Source organism: Tiliqua scincoides, chromosome 9 (genome assembly GCF_035046505.1).
Source record: "Tiliqua scincoides isolate rTilSci1 chromosome 9, rTilSci1.hap2, whole genome shotgun sequence".
NCBI lineage: Eukaryota > Metazoa > Chordata > Lepidosauria > Squamata > Scincidae > Tiliqua > Tiliqua scincoides.
Genome location: NC_089829.1, coordinates 7915316 through 7940384, shown reverse-complemented (window position 1 = coordinate 7940384; position 25069 = coordinate 7915316). Strand labels below are relative to the sequence as shown.

At 46.6% G+C, this 25069-nt stretch overlaps 1 protein-coding gene across 1 annotated transcript in view; it reads left to right on the top strand.

The window, feature by feature from the left end:
- The window catches only part of PANK4 (pantothenate kinase 4 (inactive)), a 33174-nt gene extending 8536 nt beyond the window's left edge, over window positions 1-24638 (top strand). Inside the window, exons 3-19 of the mRNA XM_066637006.1 lie at window positions 44-252; window positions 2413-2596; window positions 2712-2804; window positions 4390-4543; window positions 6071-6252; window positions 7774-7855; window positions 10236-10336; window positions 10762-10917; window positions 11414-11526; window positions 13831-13918; window positions 14423-14574; window positions 16793-16848; window positions 18468-18517; window positions 20261-20365; window positions 21406-21506; window positions 23173-23241; window positions 24241-24638. Of these exons, the coding sequence (XP_066493103.1) occupies window positions 44-252; window positions 2413-2596; window positions 2712-2804; window positions 4390-4543; window positions 6071-6252; window positions 7774-7855; window positions 10236-10336; window positions 10762-10917; window positions 11414-11526; window positions 13831-13918; window positions 14423-14574; window positions 16793-16848; window positions 18468-18517; window positions 20261-20365; window positions 21406-21506; window positions 23173-23241; window positions 24241-24454 (2109 nt within the window). The 3' untranslated portion in view covers window positions 24455-24638. The remainder of the gene's footprint in view (window positions 1-43; window positions 253-2412; window positions 2597-2711; window positions 2805-4389; window positions 4544-6070; window positions 6253-7773; window positions 7856-10235; window positions 10337-10761; window positions 10918-11413; window positions 11527-13830; window positions 13919-14422; window positions 14575-16792; window positions 16849-18467; window positions 18518-20260; window positions 20366-21405; window positions 21507-23172; window positions 23242-24240) is intronic.
- Window positions 24639-25069: the final 431 nt, after the last annotated feature.

Here is a 25069-nt window from a genome sequence, read left to right as displayed (position 1 = left end):
GCGAGAGAGTTGTTTGTGTGTTGCTCATTGTCTGTCTTCAAAGGACACAGAACACGAATCACCGTACGAAATCAGCGTTCAGGAGGAGATAACAGCCCGGCTTCATTTCATAAAGTTTGAGAACGCCTATATCGAAACCTGCCTGGACTTCATCAAAGACCACCTCGTCAACACGGAAACGAAAGTGATCAAAGCCACGGGAGGTGGTGCGTACAAATTCAAAGACCTTATTGAGGAGAAGCTGGGACTAAAGTAAGTGGACCGGGAAGGAGCACCTCATGTGAGAATGACCCACCTTTTGGGGGGGGGGTATGCTTTGATCATGTGGTAACAATGGTGGCCTCACCCTGCCCCCCCCCCCGGAGCAAGGTAAACCAGGAGGCGGTGTTCAGAAGCTGGAGCCGTACACTTGTTCCAACCTTCATCCGTGTGCATTGTGGCATAGTAATTAACAAGTGGTAGCAGAGGGCTGCCATTATGAATTCAGGTAGAAAGAGCTCCAAGACAAACCTTGCTTGGCAAATGAAACCATTTTTTCCAGCAAATAAGTGGAGCTGAGCCATTCCAGCACGTCGGTTAATGCAGGTTTTATTGCAAATTTGTACTAACTGATTGAGGGCACAATCCTAACCAGGTCTACTCAGAAGTAAGTCCTATTTTGTTAAGTGGGGCTTACTCTCAGGAAAGTGTGGTTAGGATTGCAGCCTTAGTTTGCTTTCTTCTGACTGCCAAAATTTGACACTGTGGAATTTCAAGGCCTTTTGAGTGGTATCTTGAAGGACTGGATAGAGGGGAGGGCAGTAGGTTTCTGGGGACATTGCTGTGTGGCCAGTGGGAATCAAGAGTTGTGCACGGGGTGTGCATGCATAAGTTTTTCCATGTTAGATTTCCTATGTGGAAGGGACTGGGAAACAGGGGCGGTGACATAGCTCTGTAGAGCGCCTCCTTTGCATGCAGAAAGTCCCAGGTTCAATCCTTGACATCTTCAGGGAAGGCTGGGAAAGACCTCAGCCTGAAACCCTGGCGAGCCCCTGCAAGTCAGTGTAAGCGATACCAAGTAAGCTGGACCAATGATCTGACTCAGCAGGGCAGGAAGCCCAGCACAGATACAGGCCTGTCCCTTAAGAGAGTCCAATGTAAACAAGATCTTGAGGAAAAGCCAGTTAAAGTGACTGTTGACTTGCTAGTGATGCATTGGCAAAGCAAGATAAATTGAGTATGAACTGCCCAACGAAGGGCAATTACTTTCTGTAGCAAGAAGAGACCAGCCTGGGAAACTTGTTTGGGTTCCTGTCTTGTAGGCTACAAATTTATTACATTTTATTACATTTTTTATTGTAATAAACACACCCAAATGAGTGATGTAGGTGTGTATCAGCAGGTGGGCTAAAACTTGGGACCGAGGTGAAGCAGTGAGGTTGGTTGTCTCATAAAAGCTATCAAGCCTCATAATGACACGCCCCTGTTCGTTCTTTTTATGAGTTTATACCCTGCAGCGTTAAACACTGCACAAAGCGGCTTACAATAAAATCAGACATATCACTCAGAAATTGAAACACAATCAACAGTAATAAATAGATGAAACATTCCCCTAAATACCAGGGGTAGTGGCAAGAGGATAGTTTGGTAATTATAAGGCGGCAGTGAGGCAGTCCCCCAACCCCCCTTGAAAATTAGTTGAAACAGAGGTGTCTTTAAGCCTTGTCAGATCATAGATTATCTGGAAGTGTGTTCCAGAGGTGCGGTTCCACAACAGAGAAGGACCTGTTCCTTGCCACCTTCCCTTTGCCTCAAATGGTGGTGGAACTCTTAGCAGGGCCCTGGAGTGGAGACCTCTGTGCACCAGCAAAGGCTTCCCCAGCACGGACAGCAGTTATGATTCTGTCCTGAAGCCTCTGCGAAGCCCCTCTTTTTGTCCCAGTCTTCATGCCAGCCAGCTGCATTTGCCCAGAAATCCTGGTACAAAGTCTTCTGGGGCCATTGAACCCAGAAACGGCTGGCTGGAGCGAAGACTGGGGGCAAACGGTGGAGCTTTGCAAAGGCTCCCTTTTGGAACGGTAAGTGCCATTCATACCAGGGAAGGATTGCAGTGGTTCCCGCATCTGACCCTCACACAGGAGTCTGGCACCAAATGATCTAAGGGGATGACCCAGAAAGTGTGGGAGTAGTTGGTCCTGAAAGCACCCCAGTCCAAGGTTATTCTGGTGGTTCTTGGGGGGGGAGCCTGCAGAAAAGGGAGGTGGAAATTTCTGCCTATTAAGACTGAGGAGAGAGGATTCAAACACCTGCTTTGGGGTTTTGTTCTTTTTTTTTCAATTAAGTCTGAGCTGCTTATTGAGAATAAGCCATTGGCTTATTGATGGCTGCTCTTTAAAACTTGAAATTGTGGTTCCTTTTTTTCCCCCCTTTCAGAGTAGATAAAGAAGATGTCATGACCTGCCTGATAAAGGGTTGTAACTTTGTGCTCAAGAACATCCCTCACGAGGCATTCGCTTACCTGAAGGATGCGGACCCAGAGTTCCGATTTCAGATGAACCACCCAAACATTTTCCCTTACTTGCTGGTCAATATTGGCTCTGGAGTCTCCATTGTCAAGGTATGTAAAAATCTGCTTAAATCTGCCCTTGGCTTTTACTACATGTGAATTAAAAAGATAAACATGAAGCTTGATGGTTTGAATCTTGAGGGGCTCTTGTCTGTTTTCTTGGCAGGTGGAAACAGAGGACAAATTTGAATGGATTGGTGGAAGTTCCATTGGAGGAGGGACTTTCTGGGGTCTTGGAGCATTGCTTACGAAGTCAAAGGTATGTTGGTGGCCGAGTTGCCATCATGGTACAGTGTGGTCAGTGTAGATTCCTCAGCCACATTTTGGAGAAGGAACTGAATGCAGGTGCAAGTCGGTGCTGTGTTCTTGGACAAATGTCTAGTTCGCTTCAAGGTGATAAACCTGGTGGGGCTGTATAACTTCATGTGATGGTTCAGGTAATTGAATTGTCTGTGTGTATGGATTTTTAAAATATAAGCTAAAGAGAGGACACGTAGCTAGCATGTCTGGCAGAAGAGTTAACCTAGGTCCTAATCTATTCCAAAACATGCTCATGTGACATGTGCAGGGGACTTTTCAGTCTGGGGGAGCATTCCAGCTTCCGCAGAAGTGTGCACAGATGTGTCCGTATACACACATGTGCAGATACGGGGTGTGAGGGTAAATAGAATGCTAGATGCAGGGAGGTTGCAGCAAGATGCAAGTATCTTGTGGTCTTGTATGTGCTCCCTGAGGCATCTGGTAGGTTGCTGTGAGATACAGGAAACTGGACTAGATGGGACCTGGACCTCATCCAGCAGGGCTCTTAAGTTCTTAGATACTGACTGTCAATGGTTCTCCAGTATCTCAGGTTTTCCTTAGCCCTACCTGGAGGGGACATAAGAAAAGCCCTACTGGCTTAGGCCAAAGTCCTGTCTGGTTCAGTATGGACTGAACAAGTTGGACTACTTGTTCCCCACAGTAGTCCAATCGGCTATCACTAGGAATCCCACCAGTAGGAGAGGTTTTTTTTCTTGCCATTACTCCTCTGCAACTGGGATTAGGTGGGAATGCTTAGTTATCATAAATAGGAGCCATTGGTAGACCATAAATTGCATGCAAAGCATATATTCTACTGCTGAGTTACAGCCCTGTCCCCTACATCAATGTTTTGTAACCTTTTTGGGGGGTTTTGGACCCCTTTGAGAATCTAATGAAAGCTGTGGACCCTTCCCCCCTCAGGAAAATGTACATAAACATATACAGGTGGGGCCTCTTAATCATAGGTTTAGCACCCGTGGATTTAACTTGGCGAGGGTGCTGGACCTCTAAGTGCTTCCAGTAGCATCCAGGAGGCTGCATGCAACGTCTCTGAGCCTCAGAACACCCCCGGGTGCGACCAGAAGGTGCTTCTGGTCAAGTTTGGAGGTCCTCTGTTGGCACTCACTTGCGGATTCCGTTATCCACAGGGGTTCTGAAAAAAGACCCCCACAGATGCAGAGTCCAACTATACATTAAAAAAATTATTTTGCAGTCAGTTCACACACCCTCTGAAGTCCATGTATGGACCCCACGTTATGAACGCCTGCCCTAGGTACTACAGCCCAAAGATAGGCTTACCATTTGAGTGAGAACTAGATCAGTGAGGCATAGTAAGTCCAAACTAGGAGGAACCACCAGGGGACGACAACACAAAATGCATCTTTTCTATTAACTACTTGCTACTTAAAGAGAATCGTAGCACTGATGCCTCATGTCCTGAGTATGGGTTGCAGGATTACAAGCGTGGATAAGGACGATCTGTATATCAAGAAGCACTTGGATAATACTTTTTTGGGTGATGTATGCTTGCTTTTTATGTTTAGAAATTTGACGAGCTTCTGCAGCTTGCTTCAAAGGGACAGCACACAAACGTCGACATGCTGGTGAAAGACGTGTACGGCGGGGCCTACCAGACTCTTGGCCTGAGTGGAAACCTCATAGCCAGCAGCTTTGGGAAATCGGCCACAGCAGACAAAGGTACCGCCCAGGAATACGTTTCTTAGTGCCAGTGGAATGACAAAACTTCCAAGTACATGCAGGGATTTATGTGTTTCAAAATGGGTGCCCCCTCCCCTTCCATCCCCAAAGGAACAATAAAAGTGGCTTATGACAGAATTATTAAAACTAACCAAAAGCAACGCTGCATAAAGCAAAACAATAATGGAAGCAAGAGGCAGGGACTGATCAAACCAGCTAAAAACAACAGACACACAAAGTGCCCATCAGAGAAGGTGGGTATTAAAAGCTGGTAAGGACTGGACCAGCCAAATTTTCCTAGAGTGGGAGTTTGACAACTTAGGTCACGACAGTGAAAAGACCCTGTACCCTGAATATAGAAAGCTGCCATTTATTCAGACCTCTCGTCCATTTAGCACAGTAGTGTCTGACTCTACGCTGACTGGCAGTAGCTCTCCAGAGTTTGGGACACGCGTATCTTTCCCTGTCCAACCTGGAGGCTGAGCTGGGACCACTTGCATTCAAAATAGAGGCTCTCCCATGGAGTTTGTTAAATTTCCTTCTTATTTTTTGTTTTCACTAACCAGCTCAATGTCGTTTTAACAACGAAAGACTAAAATGTGTGCAGCGAAAGACCGTTTTAAAAGGAAAATTAATGGAACTGAACAGAGACAGAAAAAGCAGTCGTTTCCACAGCACTTAACAACCTGCTCCCAAGCCTCCTTCATGCTCCAAATGACTGACAAAACTAATGTGTCTTGAACATCTTCTTGCAGACAGGGGTTGTCACAGACTCCCTGGGGTAGAAGGTTTTGCATCTGTGTTCTGAGTGGCTTGAGCAATGGCTGTATGTTGCTGTTTTCTCTGCTGTATTTAAGTTCCCTGATTCTCAGTTTCTCTCTATGAACCGGAGGCAAGTGGAGAGAACCAAACTTAGCCCTGGAGTCCATAGATTCTAGATCTGTGAATCTGGGTGGATTCATTCTAGAGCAGGAGTGTCCAAACTTTTTGGCAGGAAGGCCACATCATTTCTCTGACACTGTTGGGTGCCAGGGGGAAAAAGTATTAACATTTAACATTTGAATATATTTACATAAGTGAATATATTAGAGATGGAACTAATATGAATGATTGAAGGTCTTACGATAGCTCAAGGCCTATAAAAGACTTTGTGCAAAGCAAGCCCGGCCTTTCCTTTGCTGCCGCGACTGCTTCACAAATATGAAACAGTGAGCAACAGTGGGAGCTCTCCGCCTGCAGCTTGCATGAGAGGCCGGCAGTTGGCCCTTGCGCTGAGAGCAGTTGCATTGGACCAGCGTGGGCTCCAGCAAGTCTCTGGTGGGTCAGAGGTTCATTGGAGATGGGGACTCCCCACGGGCCGGAGTGGGGGTCCCTGAGGGCTGTAAATGGCCCCTGGGCCAGGGTTTGAGCATCCCTGTTCTAGAGGAACCAGTGGAACTCTCCTTCAAGTGAATCTCTAATAGGTTTTGCAAGAGTGCTCTCAGATGTGTTCATTATCTCTCTTCTGTCTCTTTCTCTTTCCACTAGACTTTTCCAAAGAAGACATGGCTAAGAGCTTATTGCACATGATCAGCAACGACATCGGGCAGCTCGCTTGCCTCTATGCCAAACTCCACAACCTGAACAAAATATATTTTGGAGGCTTTTTCCTCCGGGGGCATCCAGTCACCATGCGCACAATCACGTACAGTATTAATTTCTTTTCCAAGGTAATGAAAGCTGGATTCTTCTAAGGATGTTTTCATAACTTGGAAATGATTAAGGATGTTTAAATACCTTTTTTTTTAACCCACCCCAAAGTTTGAAAAGTAGCAGAATAAATGGGGAGTGGGGGAAATGGGTCACTGTTTCCATGGGGTTTCCAGTTAAAAAATGGCACCCCCCCCCAAGCAGCCATTGAAAAAGATTCTATGCTGGGACAAATGGAGATTTTCGCTGCTGTCTCCCCCTCCCCAAAAACATAAGAGATCTACCCCTGCTTCTTTATTTTAAAATACAAAAAGATACAAAGACAAAAGAATAGGTTTTTTTAAAGCAGTTAACAAGACTTGCATAAAGAGGCCTTAGCCTTCATAAGAGGATTTAAAAGCTGATTGATCTACAGTGCCATCCTATGCATGTTTACTTAGAAGTAAGTCCGTGTGTATTTGATGGAGCTTACTCTCAAGTAAATAGGATTGTTAGGATGTTAGTAGCTTCCTTAGGGCCCTATCCTTTCCAATTTTCCAGTGCCGGTGCAGCCATGCTAATGGGGTGTGCACTGCATCCTGTTATAGGGAAGCCGTCACAGAGGCCTCCTTAAGGGTTGGGGACATTTGTTCCTTTACCTTGGGGCTGTAATGCAGCTACAACAGTACTGGAAAATTGGATAGGATTGGGCACTTAATTACCAAACTTGGGAGCATTTACTTGTCCCTCTTGTGCATTTACTTGTCCCGCTGTGTTCAGAGGTACTTACAGGTTGGTGTGTATAGGATTGTAGCCAGCAAGATGCATCCGTGATGGCAAAATTTGAGGCGTGGCAGTGCTCCGCAACCTTGGGCAGGAGGCAGTATAATGTGCTGCAGAAAGAGATGTTACACTAGCAGATGAATTAATCTGGAACAGTGCTTTCTCTGTGCGATAGCTGTGTGCAGTGTCCTGCTCTCAGGAGAGCATTCGTGCACATGGAAGCCACCTCTGGTTGCTACATGGGCAGCTCAATCCTAATGTGGCCTCCGGCCTATGGTGTAGCGGTGCTTCCACGGGTCCAAAGAGGAAACCGAAGGTGTCCACGGAGTAAGGGAACATTGGTTCTCCTCCTCTTTGTTGGGCCTCAACAGACCCTTTGGTCTGCTTGGATCTGTTTCAGCTATTTAGCTAGCACAGAACCAAGGAGACCAGTGTAGCATGAGATACAAGGGAACCAAAAGGGGGGAAGAGAAATTAAGGCAAGGGTAACTGGGAGAAAGAGTGACTGCCAAGGTCTTGTTCAAGTGTCAGCATCCATTATTCAGTAATTTTACGATTGTAAGTAAGCTCAGTTGTATAGGAAATGGGGCCTAAGGCAAAATGCTGTATTCAGAGCAGAGTGGAAAGGATTTGGCCTCAAGAGCTCTGCTTCTAGTAATAAAATTTTAAAATTTCCGCACAGAGCCAATATTATAAAAAAATAAGTACTTGAGAGCTGTAAATTTATTATCGGAGAAAAGCTTTCCAGGGGCCATCCAAGCGTTGTTCTATGTTTGCAGGGAGAAGTTCAGGCCTTGTTCCTGAGGCACGAAGGCTACCTGGGAGCTATTGGAGCATTTTTAAAAGGAGCTGAACAAGACAGTAAGTGCAGCACTGTCATGTTCCGTCACTGCAGTGTCCTGAAATGTTCAAAAACCTGTCAGGAGGGAGCCCCCAGTGCGACCGAAAAGCATCAATTCTAATATTGCACATTCTTTTGCTCTCTTCTGCACGTTCGTGGTTTCTTGGGCACAGAACTCCCGGCTTCTCACTCCATTCACCGTGACGGATTTAAAGGGCTTGGCCAACTCCTTCAGCCAAAGCTTTGTGCCTGTGCTCAAAATCAGCCACCTCCCTGAGTGAAAGTAGTTGGAGGGAAGCCGGGTCTCCTGCCATGACTTATGTTGTGATGGGGCTGCTACTGTTCATTGTGCCATTAGTGTTTCTAATTCTTTCACAGAGTACAGGACGGCAGGTCTCTGCCCCAAGGTGCTTACAGATTTCTGATTTGACCCAGGGAGGAAACCAAGCAAGGGCGAAGAGAGGAATATGCTGTTTTAGTTGGGTGTACTTACCCTTGGTTATGGTATAGGGGACTAGGGGATCGTTCAAAGGCGCCATGGAAAAGTGAGTTTTGATGAGGGATGTGAAAGCAGCCAGAAAGGAGGAATTTCAGGAGGTGGTCACAAGCATAAGAAGAAAGGACACCACCGGCGTACAGAACAATCATCTTGGTGTTCAGCCCATGGGAAGCTGCTCTTCTTTCTCCTGGCCCCAGTGTATAGTATTATTATGGTGGAGGGAAAAGAGTGAGGAGGGCCAAACAAATATAGTGCTTAGCAGTTAATGGCAGTAGGAAGCAGTGGGCAGATCTCTTTCCCTTCTGCTCTGCTGGTCAAACTGGGAGTTCTTGGCAAAACAGTAGCTTCCACCTGCCCTATCTCAGGCTGAGGGAAAAACCCAGATGTCACCTTGGGGAAAACCTGCCCACCCCCCTCCCAGGTTAGGAAAGAAGGGCTCCTGGTCCAAAGGAAATTAAACTTCCTTCAAACCATAGTGAGGGCCGAGTGTCCCACCAAACTGCTATTGGAGGAACCAGTACTAGCAGGCAACAATGAAAGCAGTTTATCCAAAGGCTGAATGAATAAGGGACAGGGAGACGCATTGTGTGTCTGGGGGGGGGGGCACAGTTCAAGCAGCAACCAGGGAATGAAAAATGGGGAAGCAGAGTTGTGTCTGCCTTCTGCACCCAAGACCAGCAAGGAAAACCCACTGAAGACCCTGATGCAGATTTCTGCGTACTTTGCCCTATGCTTCCTACTTGTACTCTTCCAGGAAGCCAGACCCTGTAATGCAGCCAAGTGAATGGGTGTGCCTTTTGCAAAGCACCAGGTGCTCTCAGTGATGGTCCACAGCCTTGGCCAAGGGAGCTTCTGGGCATGCTTCTAAGCCTGGGTTTGCTGAAGATGTGGGGTCATCCAGTGGGAGGAGTTAGGACTACCTGGGCATCACTTCCCACCTTTTCCTAACCAGGTGGGCTTGCCTGCCCAGTCAGCGGGCACAGATCAGTCTTGGCAAGAGAGATGGACCAGCATCCTTTGTCTTTGGGGAAGCTCCAGGTGTGAAGGTGAGGAATTCACCTAAGGCTGGTCTGGGATGCCATGTGTTCCTTCTGAACCAGTGCTGAATTCAAGCAGAAGGCTGTAGCAATCCTGGGCATGTCTCAAAAGCAAGTCCCTTCGTGTTCAGTGGGGCTTACACTCAAGAAAATGTGCATAGGATTGCAGCCTCAGTCCGTTTTAGGGATTCTGAGACCTTGCAGAGGCCTTGGGGGGGGGGGTTTAAAAAGTCTATAAATCAGAAGAGAAAATAAGCAAACATAAGAGGAAAGCAAAGATTTATTTATTTTTGGCCAAGATGTGCGCCTGTGCCTCCTGCAGCAAAGATAAAATAGCAGTTTTATTTCCTGTCTGCTGTTTGCTCAACTTAGCTGTGCTTGTGACCACCAGAGAGATAAAGCATCAAATGTGCACAAGCGAAATGTGCAAGTATTGACCTGGGGCACTGAGCTGCACTGAAGCCTACAAGCACTTACAGGAAGTGGTTGCTGGTTTACCTGTGGCACTGTTCTAATTCTGGGGAGGGTCAGTGCCAATGATCCCCTTGCGCTCTTGATCATTCTCAGTGGTTATGTGTTCATGTGTCATGTTCTGCATTTAAAACCAGAAAGCTGTGGTAGGTATGGAATGGACTAAGCTATGGGAATTCTTTTTTTAAAAAAAGCCTTTTAAAAGCATCTCTTTTTTTTTTCTTCCTAGCTCGACCAAAGGTCTCTCTTGCCTTCCTGGAAACTTTTGGTTAATTTGTTGATTGCTTTTTAATTTTTTGAAGTTGTGACTGGCACTTTGATGCCAAACCTTCCCTTCCCTCCCTGGAGCACATCATTGTTTGAGTTTGTGTCCCTTTTCCTCTCCTTCTCTAGATCCCAACCAGTACAGCTGGGGAGAAAACTATGCTGGCAGTTCTGGCCTCATGAGCACCTCGCCCGATATCTGTCCCATGCAGCGTGAGAGGAGCGGCACGGTGAGTCTCCTTAGGGTAGGACTGTACCAACTGCTCAAGCAAGCAGTTTAGGCAGGAGGGTTATGGAGCTCCTGTTGGGTAGCCTTGCATGGCTTTTGATGGCCACAAACCATTCTAGGACCAGGAGTCAGTTTTTCTTTCAAAGATCTTGGCTCCTTTGCAATGTTGTGTTTTGTGAGTGGTTCACACCAGACTGGAAAAATCTGCTCATCTCCCTTGTCATGAGAGAGATCCAGAATGCTGGGTGGTGTTGATGGCATCTTTATGTAACTCCTGACTGCTCCCCTGCATGATGTTGGTGCAAAGGGGACATGGTGCTGGGGAGGAGATTTTTTTTTAGTCCAGTGCCCACTCTAACAGGTGTTCCTGCTGACCTTATCTGGTCTGTACTGTCATTCATGTACAAACTGTCTCTCCCATCCCAGTTTGACATGTTGGAAATGGACCGTTTGGAGAGGATGCTCGTCAACCTGCCCTTGCTGAAGGACCCATCCACTTATGTCCCTGACACAGTTGACCTCACAGACGACGCCCTGGCTAGGAAGTATTGGCTCACGTGCTTTGAGGAGGCTTTGGACGGGGTAAGGATCATTCATGAAATGCACCCCTAGCTGGATTCATGGGCAGCCTTGGATTTCCTAGCAAGAAAGTTGAACCCATGAGTTCTGGTTTTTTGTTTGTTACTAGGTTTGTATCTTATCCTTTGGATAATGCACATGGCAGAGCACTAGGGGGAGGAGATCGGTGATAAGCACATATAGAGGTTAGCTACAAAGCATGACCAATTTCTGTGGACCCTGGAGCCCACGGGCAAAAGGTTTTGTAGCAGTGGAAGAGTGAATTTTTGCTGTCCTTCCTCAAAACTTCCCAAGCGACAGGGCCACGTGACTTCAAATCTTCTAAACCAGCAGTGCTTTCTTGTCCTAATTCAGTGACTTTTCAATTGCAAAGGGCCCGTTCTAGCCTGGGCTGTTATCCTGCCTTGTGCTTTCTTTGACTCTTCTCACAAAGCTGTGAGGCGTTGGAAGCCTAGCTCGCGGCTTTGGCATTGCCGCTCTGTCCTTGTCCCCTTGCCAGGTTGCAAAGCGTGCTGCGGCCAGCCAGCCAGACTCCATTGACGCAGCGGAGCGGGCAGAGAAGTTCCGACAGAAGTACTGGGACAAACTTCAGACGCTCAGACAGCAGCCTTTGTAAGTCGGCGCTGACGGCAGAAAAGGGACTTGGCGGCCTTTTGTGCGCGCTTGGAGTAGGCCGTAAGACCAAGAAGTTGAGTTCCAACAGTGCAGTGAACAGCTGACCTAAATACAGTGAGCAGGGGTTAGGGCTTTGTGGGCCCCTGACACGTACTTCGCACCTGTGCCTGGCCAGCCCCTGAGGCAGGAGGACATTGCCACTGCCACCCAGGGAGCCCCCTGGCCCCAGGGAAGCTTCCTTTGCAGACTGGGGAGCAGTAGTGCTGGAGACTGCTTTCTCCCTCCCCAGTTCCATTTTAGCCATTTTACAATTTTACTTATGTACAAAACAATCAGGTTTTCAGTCTTTTGTCATTTTTTAAACCCTTTTGCTTAGCTTCAGTTCTCAAGTCTTGTGTTTGGTTAATTTAATGCTCTGAAGGTGGTTTCCCACTCTTTTCTGTTCCTTTGCCGCCTCCGTTGCCATTCCAGATACAGGCACTAGAGGGCAGAGGGTGTCTTTGAATGATCCAAAGGCACCTGAGCAAACATTGGAGGACTTGAACATTTTACAAAGGTCATGTCTTTTTCTTGCCCTGTGTTTTGCCCACGAGCCTCCCTCAGGGCACATTTGTTCAAAAATCGTGTGGAGTAGAGCCCCGAAAGGCTCACTCAGCATATCTTGTCTTGCAAAATGATGTGGTTTCCAAGATCCATCCAGCTGGTGCTCCACCAGCATATGTTATAGATGGGACTTTGCACCGCCTCACTGGTGAACCTGCAGGGGATTGAGAGGGGCAAATGCCCTGGGGTTCCATTGCTGTGGAGGGGGTGCCATCAACACCCCCCTAGGTGCCTCTTTTTTTGTTTTCCTTCAAAGCAAAAGAAGCAGGCAGTAGTGCCACTGGTTTCTTTCACTTAAAAAAAAATATGATTCCACATCGCTCTGAGCAACCCCCTCCTCCCCCCTTTAAAAAGGGGGAAAAAGGAGGAGGTGGCCCAGCATGGAATCATGCTGATATTGGCTGAAACCTGGCAGCCATCAGCACGATTCTGGAAGTAATTGCGGTGACATGATGACGTCACTGCAATTACTTCCAGTTCTGGGGAACGGCACCTTGCTTAATGGCTCCAGGGTGGCAGGGTGTCCAGAACCACCAGTGCACCACCTTAGGTCTGATGTTGCCATGGGAGTTCCTCCATGTTATGTTGCACCTGCTATTCCAAGGTGCAGGGCTCGCGCATCTTATGTCAGTAACCTGCTCCTCAACCTTGTAAGTTAGGGCAGAGATTCACAATTTTTGCAGCGCATTACCCTCCACATCCTCTGCGGTGGGTTACGATGCTCCTGGTGGTGCTAGAGACCTCTCGGAGCCCAGCAAGCCACTCTCCCAGTCCCTGCAGGCCTCAGAATGGCTCTCAGAAACTTCTGTTAAGCCACTTACAGTTTTTGGAAGAAAACAGGAAGTGGCTTCCAAAAACCAGAAGTGGCTTATGGAGGTTTCTGAGGGCCGTTGGGAGGCCTGCAGTGGATAGTGGAGTGCGTTGCTGGGCCAGAAGTGGCCTTGGTGTCTAAGTAGTAGGGCTTCTGTTTTTAGCCAAACCAGTGCAAGGGTGTGCAGGAGGGCCCAAATTGAGACCAGCTGTGTGCCTGGACTCACAACTCACACTTTTAGGAGCACTGAGTCAGGGTAGCATCCCTCGTGTTTTATATGGAAACTGAGAGCTGACAGTTACTTGGGCAAACCTGGCTGAGATGAGATTTAAACTGAGGACTCTCCAAGCGCCACACTAGATCCCAGTTCTCATGGTGCCTGAAAAACTCCTCCATGTTTTACATAATGCCTAGTTCAAGGCATGGTGGATATTTCTGCACCATGGGACAGGATGATGTATCAGTAAGGCTGGCATAAATGGGGGGAGAGCAAGAAGCAGAGACTTGAAGCAGTTGTTTGCATGATGGCTAGGAGGGAAGAAACCACCTTAAGGCCCCGGCTTCAATTCCCAGCAGCTCCAGGTTGGGCGAAGAAAAAATCCGGCCTCAACCTCTGGACAGTTGGTGTTGTCGCTGCTGAGCTAGGCTGACAAATGGCCTGTCTTGGTATAAGGCATACCTATTTCATTGATGGTCCCATGTGATATACCTGGAGATTTCCACGCAACCATCCAGGCTCCAATCGGACACAGACTTGCTTTCCTGCAGCAAGACTGGTGCTTTCCATGCCTTCAGACCAGACCATGGGAGTGTGGGAGTAAGGGTAATGCCCGAGAATTATCCTTATCCCTTAGAGCTGACTTTTTGCTATCCTTGTTCCTTCTCAGTGCCTATGGCACCTTAACAGTCAGAAGTCTGTTGGAGACAAGAGAACACTGTTTAAACGAATTCAACTTCCCTGATCCTTACTCCAAGGTAGGTCGCTCCTTCTTAACTCTGTCTGCTGTGAAGCAGCAACCCTCCAGTTTCTGCCATTTCTGAACTGCAGGCCTCTTAGCACGTTACAGATGAGATTTTTGAAAGTCCTCCATTTTGATAGTGTTTTGCCATGCGGGGTTGGTGAGTCTCTGAGTAATTTAAAGCCAGAGTCTACTTAGGCATAGAGACCTAGAGGTGCGTTTATGTGGATCTCAGCCAAGATGTTTTTGCTTTGTTGACTTTGTTCTTGTGATCATCATTCTCCTTTTTTGAGCATTCTTTTAAGAAATCATCTTCAGGAGACATGTTTCTTATGAGTTGTTCCATGCTTTGCTTGTTAATAGTAATTTTGACCCATTAGTGGCCATGAAGCTAAAGGGGAAAGCTTTGGGGTGGTGCGTTGTGGAGGGGATTTGCTGGGAGGCCTATGAGCTGGTTAAAGGCATAAGCTTGTTTTTCTTCCTCCTTTAAATGATGTTGCCTTGTGTCTCTCCCTTGTAGATAAAGCAAAAGGAAAATGGCATTGCCTTAAAATGCTATCAGAGCGTCATTGAGTCTTTGGATTCGTTAGGTTGGGAGGACAGGCAGTTTGCTCTGGTGAAAGGACTCCTTGCCGGGAATGTCTTTGACTGGGGAGCAAAAGCGGTCTCGGAGTAGGTATTAAAAACTCTTTGCAAACCTCCATTTTTAAAAGATGCTGAATGTCCCTTGTATTCCTCTATCACTAGCACACTCCCAGCATGTGCTTCACTTTCTGCAAACATTTGCTGAGTTCTCGCAATGCGTTGGGATGTAGCAGATTCCCCTTCACCCATTGTTAAACTGCACAAGTGAGGGTGTCCCTCCAAGTCTTGCAAAGGAATCTCCCTTATTAGCACTGAGTGGTTCATTCATCTTAACCAGTTTAGTGTTTTTTGTCATCGTAGCAAGTCCGATGACCCTTTTCTTAGATACATGTGGAACTTGTATGGGTCTCTCCCTGCACCCCTGCCTAAAGTGTTGGAAATTATTTATTGGGTGGACCCTGAAACTATGGAGTGAGTGCCAATTAAGGATGGCTGCATGGGTTTAGATGGGACAGTGATCCAACTATGCTAATGGGTGAATGAGGCCTCCAGCTAGTGAGAGCTGCATGCCTTATCCTAAGAGTAGGGCAGTGGCAACTCCAGGGCCCATCATGCCCAAGCGTTCATGTGACCCATCATGCCCAAGCGTTCAGTTCTGTGCCTTAAGCACTTCATAGCCTGTGTCTGTGAATGAAACTAAAGTTTCTCTAACCTTTTTCACGCCGGTGTGAACATTTCATTCCTGTGTGAAGCAAGGTGGTGTCATGATTAGCTGTGTTTGAACTTGGACCTCTGTGTGGGTGGGTTGAAATCCCCTCTCAGCCAGAAACGCTATTGAGTTATTCTGAGTGCTCTCTCTCAGCCCAACACATCTCACAAAGTTTGATCCCGTATTAAGGGGGGGGGGGGAGAGAGAGAGCTTTATTTTTCTTTCTTTTGACTGTTCTTTAAGCTTCAGAAGTGCTTGAGAAGCTAATTTTCTGGGTGGGCTAAATGTGCTTGGTTGGTTCGTCTGTTTGTTTTGCCATGCTGACATGAGCAGCAACAGCTTTTGTGCTCAAAGTGCCATCACTCTCCTGTCTGGCTCCTGTTGGTCACCTTTTTTTTCTGCCATGTTCTAAAGGTGGAGGGAATGGTGACCAACAGGAATGGTGACACACTGGGAAAGTTAAGTGTTGCTAAAACTGCCATTACCTCCAGAGCCATTTTTTTTTTAAAGAGGAACACCAGTCACAGGGACATTGGCTCCAGGTTCCCAATGGTGACCAGGTACATGCTTAATCTAGGCTCTGGGCTAAGGGGCTGAAGCCTCTTCCACAGCTTCTGATGGCACTGTGGAGGAAGCTGTTAAAAAGCCGTTTTCTTGAAGCAACTCAGAAGGCAGAGCCTTTCAGCCCTCGATTTTTGAGAACTTCCCCATTTAAACAAACAAAAAGAAAAATTAGTTGCCAAGCAGGGGTTTGAGTTAGTCTAAAGTCTGCATTAGCTGCTATCTAAACACTTGAGGAATGACAGACCTTGTGGGCTGAAGCCTTTCCAGGGTGCCTTTGAAGAGAGCTCTATGGGAGCATGCAGAAGGTTCCAGCTTCAATCCTTTGCACCTCAGGAAGGGTTGGAGAAGACTGCTGCCAGTCAGCTTTGGCAGTACCATATTAGATGGATCGATGGGTTGACTTGGCAAAGCACAGCACCTTGGGTCACATCCGAGAACTTTTGCTGACCTGGGTACCACCCTGGAAGTGCTTCTGAAGGAAAGAGTCCATCCCGAGTCATAACTGTTTCTCCTTCCCAAATGAGAATTATACCCTTGAATATTTGTCAGTCTCCTCCCAGAGGTGCTCTTTCATCCTCCTTGGAATGTGAAGTCCTGTGCTGCATCTCTCTGAGCCTGTAGTGTAGCCAGAGGGATAATGGCATGGTAGATACCACAGGTACCACAATGTGCCATGTAAGAAGCCCCTCTCACTCGCTGTCAGAGCCATTTGGGGCACAGACAGCCCAGAATGGCGCAGGTGCCTGCATGTTGCGATCTGCGTCTGGAATGGCTCTGATGGCAAGTGGAGTGTCGCTTACACAGCATGCAGTATTTACCGTGCAACCCCGTCTTTCTACACTACCGCTCTGAGCCCTCTATCATGAACCCTGTATGTCTGCTGGTCCTCGTTTTGAGACTGTTGGTTATGTATTGAAATTCTGTCTGAGTATGTGTGTGTACTCAGCTGCAAGGCTGTTTGAACGGCACAGCCTTGTGGAGTCTCCCATTCTTTAACAGCATTTCTGTTCTCCTTTTCTCTCCTGGCGCCAGTGTCCTCGAAACAGAGCCACAGTTTGGATTTCAGGAAGCCAAGGAGAAGTTGCAAGGTACTGGGTGGGAACGGGCCTTGGGGATGTTGCTGCGTGGTGGGTAGGGCAACTCTTCCATGGGGCAGTATACCTGCGCTGCCTCCGGTGGCAGGCCAGAGTGCATCGCCAAGGGCCAGCTTGCACCCAGGACACAATCTTGTTGGGAAGTTGTCCTGCACAGACACTATTGACATGCACTGGAGCTGTTAGTTAGCGTGGTACGTAGAGACGTGAGGAGCTGCTGTTCCTTGAGTCAGACCGTTGGCCCATCTAGCTCAGTAATCTAGCTCCTTTGGCCCATCTAGCACACCAAACCCTGGCCCGCAGATCAGGTGCTCATTGCAATCCTTCCCCCAGCACAAACTGAGGTGAGCATTCCACTGGAGAGCCTCTACTCTGCACCTCCAATTACCCCCAAACTTTGTGCCAGCCAGCTGCTTCAGGGTTCTGTCATTCCCAGCAGGCTTTGTGCCCAGATTGCCGAGTAGACATGGGTGGCCGGGGCAAAGGTTGGCGTGATCGGAGGCACAGAGAAGAGGCTTCCCAGCAGAACTATAAACTCCATTTGCACCAGGGAAGAATTTTTTGTTACGCAGCGGTCTCCAGTTTGCAGGCAACTGGTCTCCACTGACTGGCAGCAACTCACCAAAGTTTTGGACTAGAATCATTCCTAACCCTACCTGGAGATGCTACCATGGACTCTAGCAGGGACCTTCTGAATGCAAAGCAGGTGGTTAACCACTAAGCTACATGCTCTCCAAAAGTGGATAATTCCTTTCATTTGAACGAGTCAGAAATGGCCCCTGGAACAGGCTTTGTGCTTGCGGAATGACAGCTTTGGCTCTACACCTATATTTCGCTTTCAGCCTCAGTGAATTACTGTCTCTCTCATCTGTACTTATTTCACTAGGTAAACTTTTTTGTGAACTTCTTTGGATGAAAAACCATGCATAAGTTGTTTTTAATAATGAAAAATAAAATGTTGATGCTTTTTCTGTGTGTGTTCCGGCACCAAGAGAATTTCTTGAGCTCCCCCACCCCCAAATTTATCTGATCCTTTATTCTGCCTTATCTCAGTTTGACATGTCCACCTCAGATCACTGCAGTGGCAGTCCTGAACTTGTTTTCCTACATTTTAATTGATGGAAACTTAGCTACCCAACACTTGGGGGCTGTTGCCATATTAAATGCTAGCGAGGTTTGGGCTGTTTTGAATAGCCTGATATTGATGGTCTTTCATCAAAATCCCACTGAGTCTACTGAAATGTATCTCCAAAACTAGAGCTGATAGGGCAAAACCAGTGCCATTTTTGGAATTGGCACCCCAGATATAACCAAGAATAAGTCTAAAGGCACCAAAATGTGTACTGGGCTGTTATTTGCTTCGGGCGCAATCCTGACCCTTTATGCAGTGCTTTCCAGCACTGTCATAAGGGCAGTGAAGCTCCGAGGTAAGGGAACAAACATTTCCTTACTTTGAGGAGGCTTCCGTGAGTGACACCCAACTGCAGGATGCAGCACATGTCCCATAGGTACTGTTGTGTCAGTGCTGGAAAGCACTGACATAAGGGGTTAAGATTGTGCCCTTAGGCTATAATGGTGTTATGACAACACATTTCTTCTTTGCCCTCATACAGAACGCCCCTGGTTGGAAGATTCATACGATGAGTGGCTAGAACGACTCAAGGTACCTGCAGCCTGTCATCTTGATCAACTGAATAGCATGCAATTGAGCTGTTAAGAGATTCTCTTTGGATAGAGCACCTGTTGAATATGCCTGGTGGTTTCAGGTAGTGTTGGGGGCCAGCTATTAAATCACACTGGTGTGGCAAGGTCTGAGAGAATCCAGGTGGCCCTGGAGCATTTGATGCAGCAATAGGACAGTTAAGGTTTTGTCTTTGTGCCCTGATTCAGGTTTAATTCTGCACTCACGGTTTTTAATTTGGAAATGCTCAGTGCCCCAAAGGTTTTACAGATGTTTGCAGTGATGCATGTCCATTTTGTATGGCCCCACCTACAGCTTCTCCCAAGAATTAAAAACCAATTCAGAGAGAGAGAGAGAGCGCGTGCAAAGGAGCAACCTCCCCAGATCAAATTTTAAAATACTTGTACTCCCTTCTTCAGAACAAGTCCTCACAAGGGACATAGTGGCTAACAATACAGTAGCAGGGATACAAGCTTCAGCACTGTTTGCAGTCTTGCTTCCCTGTGATGAGACCCGTACTGTCCTGAGTGCCAGCTTGCCTTTTGTTTCCTGCTCAATAGTAGGAGAGGTGCCGGACTTTGGGCACCGAGGGATCAGCCTGTTGAACCCGGACTGGCAACTATCCATGCTGTCTGTGTGCTCTGGCTCCCATGTTCAGTGTTCAACTATCAGTACATGGTGAGAATTCTAGAGCTGGCTGTATGTGGGTGCCTGTCAGGTGACTTAAAGCAACCTGAGACACACGAGTTCCCTTTTTTTCCTGCCCTCCCTCCATCTTGCTCCACTGTTCTGATGCTTCATAGGTGAAAGGGGAAAAGGCCATTGCAATTCATGGCTTCCTGGCAGCACACCAGCTTTGAACCGAATGGGAGTTTACTTGTGGACGTCAGAGCCAAAGACCCGTCTAGTCCAGTATCTCATTTCCTACTAGGAACCTCCAGGAAGCCCCCAGCCTTCCCCTAGTATTGCGTGCTCTGATCCCAAGCAATTGATATTCAGAGCTGTGCCACCTCTGGACAAGGAAGGTCCATGAGTGACAGATGCCCTCTTACGACTATAGCTGCTTCGCCGGCAGTAAATTATATATATTTTTATTATGCATTCTGAATCTCCTGACAATCCAACTTCATTGCATGCCCTTGAGTTTGTGTGGTCTCTGGTTGTAAACAAACTTGCTGCATATCCTTTTATCTCAGGCAGAATCATTTTACTAGAGTTTGTGACAGATTGTCAAAAGGCTTTTATTTTTATTTCATTTTATTAATTTATACCCCGCCTTTTTGCCCAGCGGGCACACAAGGCGGCTTACAGACACCTTAAAAATACATTAAAAAACAATTTACAATAATTAAAAAAACAAAACAATTTTACCAAATTGGCGGAGGAGGTAGGGTGGCTGAACTCCGTACGTATGTTGATGTACTTGTGGAGCAGTGGCATAGCTAGAGGGGGTGCAAAAGTGAGTATGTTTTTTTAGGGAACCTCACTGTCGTGTGCAAGGGCCCCCTTCCCCTTTGGAGCCATTCCGGGGGGGGGCGAAATGGAGGTGTATGGATGGCTTCGAAGGGGAGGGGGCCCCTTGCCCACCCTGGTAAGGCTCCCTGCAAAACTTGCTGCTTTGCACCCCCTCTAGCTATACCACTATTGTGTAGCTTAAGCCTTGCAGCCTGTCCACTTCCTGTCTGAATGATACCTCTCATATTTTTTCTTTTGTTTCCTTTGCAGGCCCCCCCTCATAAATGTGCCTTAATTTTTGCAGATAACAGTGGAATAGACATCATTTTAGGCGTCTTCCCCTTTGTCAGGGAACTGCTCTCTCGGGGCACAGAGGTCAGTTGAATTACTGTGACTTTCCAAGGTAAAAATCCAAGAACAGAGCCATTGGGCATGCTGCCCCCAAAGTGTCTGTGAAATTTCACATCTTGAGTTGCGAGTGTTTAGGAATTAAGGGAGAACGAATGCCCTTTATACACCCTATGCTGGCAGAGAACTAGTCTTTTAGTAGGGGACATTTTTGACCCTTTCCTGTTCCCATGAACAAGGGAGGCCTAAATCCTCCTTTTCCCTGGGAGGCAGTTGCCAGCTACACTGCTGTTTCTATAGTGAAAGGAAGGAGCTCATGAAAGCAACATGCTTGTTATAGGGGAAATGGGTGGGTTCTTATAATCTCTGATAGCTCAGTTCAGTTCATTAAGACTTTTATTGGCATAAAATACAGAGGAAAAAACAAAACAAAACAATAATATACAAAGACAACACAACATGAACATAAACATCAGTCTTCTCCCCACACACTACCCAGAGTTCCAGGGCTCTGCCTGGCTATTACCCCAGATAAAAAGGAAGCGACATTATCCAGAGTCTCAGAATCAGGTGTGGAAAGGAGAGACTGAAGCATGATTGAATCCTCCCAGCCCTGCATCCTGGCTAACAATGGGCCTAGATATTTCTTGCATGATGCATCATGTAGCAGGCAATAAAAAAAGGTACTCTGATAGCCTAAATTGGTGCTTTTCATACTAGCGCCACTTGGCCCCACTGCCACAGCAATCACATGACTTTGTTCTGAATGTGGAGAGGGCTGCAGGCAGTTCATGGGTAGCAAAGGGAGACTATGTGACAGCCAAGCCCTTCACATCAGGCATGGGCTCAACCTGATCACCTCCTCATAGCAACCGGAGAAGTTTCTTCTTTGCTGCAAAAGACAAGTGAGGAGCCCGCCACTCGCTTCTGCATGTCTGGTGGTAGTGGTGTGGAGGGAGTACTTGGAAAAGGGGTACTCCAGCAAATGCATGTGCACGTACACCAGGATTTCCAAAGCATTCTTGTGGGTCCAGAATGACCGATGCCTTTTCCTGTCTTTGCCGCAGGTTATATTGGCCTGCAATTCTGGGCCTGCTTTGAACGATGTCACCTACAGTGAATCCTTGATTGTCGCGGAGAAGATAGCAGCTATGGATCCAGTAATACGGTGAGAGCCAGTTGTGCGTGTCTCACCCTCTCCCCCCCCAACAGGGTTGCGAGGGGAAAAGGGTCATCTGAGATTTACTATGAAAATGAAAAGCGAGTGGTTTGTTGGAAGAGAGAGTTCGGAAATTGTGCGTGTACGTGGCCTTGTGGGCCCTAAAAACCCTTTTGGGAAAATGTGGTTAAAAGCATATTTATAAAACGGCATTAAAAATTGGTTCACCCCAAAATCCTTTACATAACTGGATCAACCTAAATGACTAGAGGACTCAGAGATCTCAGCCATGTCATTTATTGTAGATATTGGGTTGTATCAAACTGAACCCTAACCAAGTTCCATGAAAGATTAGTGGGACTTGGGCATGTCTAATTTCACCTGTCCCGTGTTTTCAGTGCTACTCAGTAAGGATTTGCTTTCTTTGAATATAGTCTGTAAACAACCTTGGAACAACAATATACTGGTAGCAGAAACTTTTGATGATTACTGGCAAAAACCTTCCAGGTATTAGGTATGCATTGCAGACAGGAGCCTGTTTGCTGTTCTGGTCATCTCTTGGCCAAAGTTCATAGAAAGTTAATGGCTCATACATTCCTCTGTTTGTTTAAATGTACATAAAGATGGGTGTTTTTCCCTTTATTCTACCTGCCAGACTTCTTTCTTTTCCTTTTGGGCTGAAAATGCTACAGCAGTGTTTCTCAAGGTTTGTCCTCTGCTGTACCACTGCATACGGTCCACCTATTTGAAGTACCACCAGAAGTAACTGGTGATGACATCATCACCAGTTTCTTCTGGGTTGGGAGGCCAGAAGCGACACAGCCAACACCAGAAAGAGGCTCAGGGTAGACAGGAGGGCTTTTTCGAGCGCAGGAAAGCATACTTCTGCCCACCAAGCCAAGTCCCCACTGCTGTTTGTTGGATTACGTTCTTGGTCTTGTTGCCAGGTGGCAGGTGTTCCACAAGCCCACCAGACACCAGCTCAAGTATCACTGGTGGTACCCATACCACTGGTTCAAGAAACACTGTGCTACAGCATGTACCACTTGGCCACTTTCCTCCTCCAAAAGTGTACCCAAGGTGGCTTACAAGTGTACCCAAGGTGGCTTACAGGGGTGCCCAAACTGTGACTCGTGAGCCACAATCAATATACGATGTGCGGCTTTCAGAAATAGGTTGGCTGAGTTACTTTTTGCATCACAATTGATGTAGAAGGTACATTAAAAATTTCAAGCATCATAATTGACTGGGTATAAACTGAGCGTCCACTGGATTAAAACACAAGTTCGATGTTTAGTAAAATGTTTAAATACTTCTTGAAATATTGAGGTTCTCAAATATCTGAAGTCTATCATATGTAGCTCTTGTGTTTTAAGCAAGTTTGGCTATAATAAAAGGAATTGCCACTGGTGTTTTATTTATTTTTATATTGCTCTCAACACATATCTCTGCCCCACGGGGTTTACAATCTAGATATTGATAAAAGAGAGACAGTGGGGTGGGAAGACAGAAGGTGGTGTAAACAGGGGAAACATAAGCATTTTATAAATAGCGGTGCATCGAAAGCAAAATAATAAGACCAGCTTTATATTGTTTTAGAAATATTTTAGCATTAAGATAAAGTCTCATTGTTATCAAGTTATCGCTAAACGTTTTGGGGGTCTTTTCTCTTTAGAGCTGCCTTGAAGGAAGAGAAGTTGCTTTTGGTACAGACAGGCTCGAGTTCGCCCTGCTTGGACCTCAGGTAAGTGGCCTGGATCCACTCAGTGCAGGTGGAGTTCCCATTTTTTAGTTAAATGGGACCATGTGCAGGATATGTTTGGGCTTTTTCTCCCTAACGAATTGTAAATGGAAGAGAGGGAGAGAGAAGGCTGAGCCTAGCAGATCTCAGCAAGTATTTCTGAGCAATACTTGAATTATGAAGGGAAGGCAAGCTCTTAACCCAACACCCCACTCCTCCCAACTTTAGCGAAATCATGCCCCCTCCAGTAGCCAAGGGTAGTGTTCCCCCTTAGACTTCATTGTAATTTGAGTACTAGCTGTGAAGTAGTAGTAGTAGTAGTAGTAGAACTTTATTACGGTCATAAGACCAGCCACATATAAATAGCTGTGAAGATAAAATGAAGAGGAAGGGAAAAGCATGTCAATTGCTATTAAAGGTGGCAGTAGGGTGTCCCATGATGGCTTGATTTGCTCATGCCTGTACTTCTCTTCGGTGGAGTTTGACCTGAGGATTTTGGAGTTCTGTGGAGTTTGGCCTGAAGTCTGAACGGCTTGGATGCATTCACTGTTCTGTTTTGCTCTGTTGAGGAAGGAGAGCATCCAGAGTGGGTTTTCTCCCCTCCACACTAGAGGCAGGACTTGGAATAATTTTGCAAAGGTTGTAAAGAAGGGTCTGGCCTTGGAGACCTACTTGGGAGAGCAATTCCTTCTGTTCTCCATTGATCTTTCCTTCTCTACACCTACCTTACTTTTTGTGTCTGAGAGAGGCATTTTTCTACTTTTAGGAAAGAGTGGCCACTAGAGGGAGTCACTCAGCCTACTAATGGGGCATAAAAGCTCTATAGTTAAGTCTCAAGCTGCTGTATGTTCAGAAAACTGGATGGCCTCCTAAGCCTTGGCTAGTTAGCATTAGTCCACCCTCTGGAGTGTGCAAGGCAATAACCCACCCTGGACTCCTTGCACCAACCAAAGAAACTCACAGTAAGTAATTTTGTTCCTTTTCCTCCTGTTCTCGCTACAGCCGCCTGGACAAAGGGTTGGCCAACCTCGTCCGGGAGCGGAAGACGGACTTGGTGGTGATTGAGGGGATGGGCCGCTCCATTCACACCAACTATTACGCAGCGCTCAAGTGCGAAAGCCTCAAGCTTGCCGTCATCAAGAACTCCTGGCTGGCTGATCGCCTCGGCGGGAAGATCTTCAGTGTGATTTTCAAATATGAGGTGCCCTTCAACTGATCCAGCCGAGGAGGAAGGACTTAAGGGCGTGAGAGGCTGCAGTGACTGCCTAGATGGGACTTGCACTAATTGTAAAGAATGTATTTTTATTGCCACAGGGAAAAATGAGTTCACACACAAGATTCTGTATTTATATTGTGCTTTTTGTGACTTAAAGGAAGCAACTATATATATATCTCACTCATATTTTGTTTTTGCTAAGTGTTTGTTTTAATGCTGCAGTATTTGTGATGGAAAAACTTGATTTTTCTTCTCTTTTTGGTTCCGTGAAACATTCTTCTTGAAATATTTAAATGTCAATGAAATCTCTTTTTATATTTTGGCCTAAATATATACTAGCCATTACTTGGCACATACCAAATATTGTTTTTAAACAGCCAATAAGAAACATGACTCTTGTTTTTTTGACTCTCTGCAACGGCTTTCCTAACCTGTTCAGACAGGAAAATCCAAAGCATACGGCAAGCATAGAGTATTATTGAAAACAGTGTTATTTACCTGACTTGGAAGTAAGCTTATTGTGTTCAGTAACACCTAGGTTGTAATCCTATCCTACTCAATGGAAACGAACGGCCTATGCAACAGTGAGCTTGTGATCGCAAGAGGTTTGTTGAA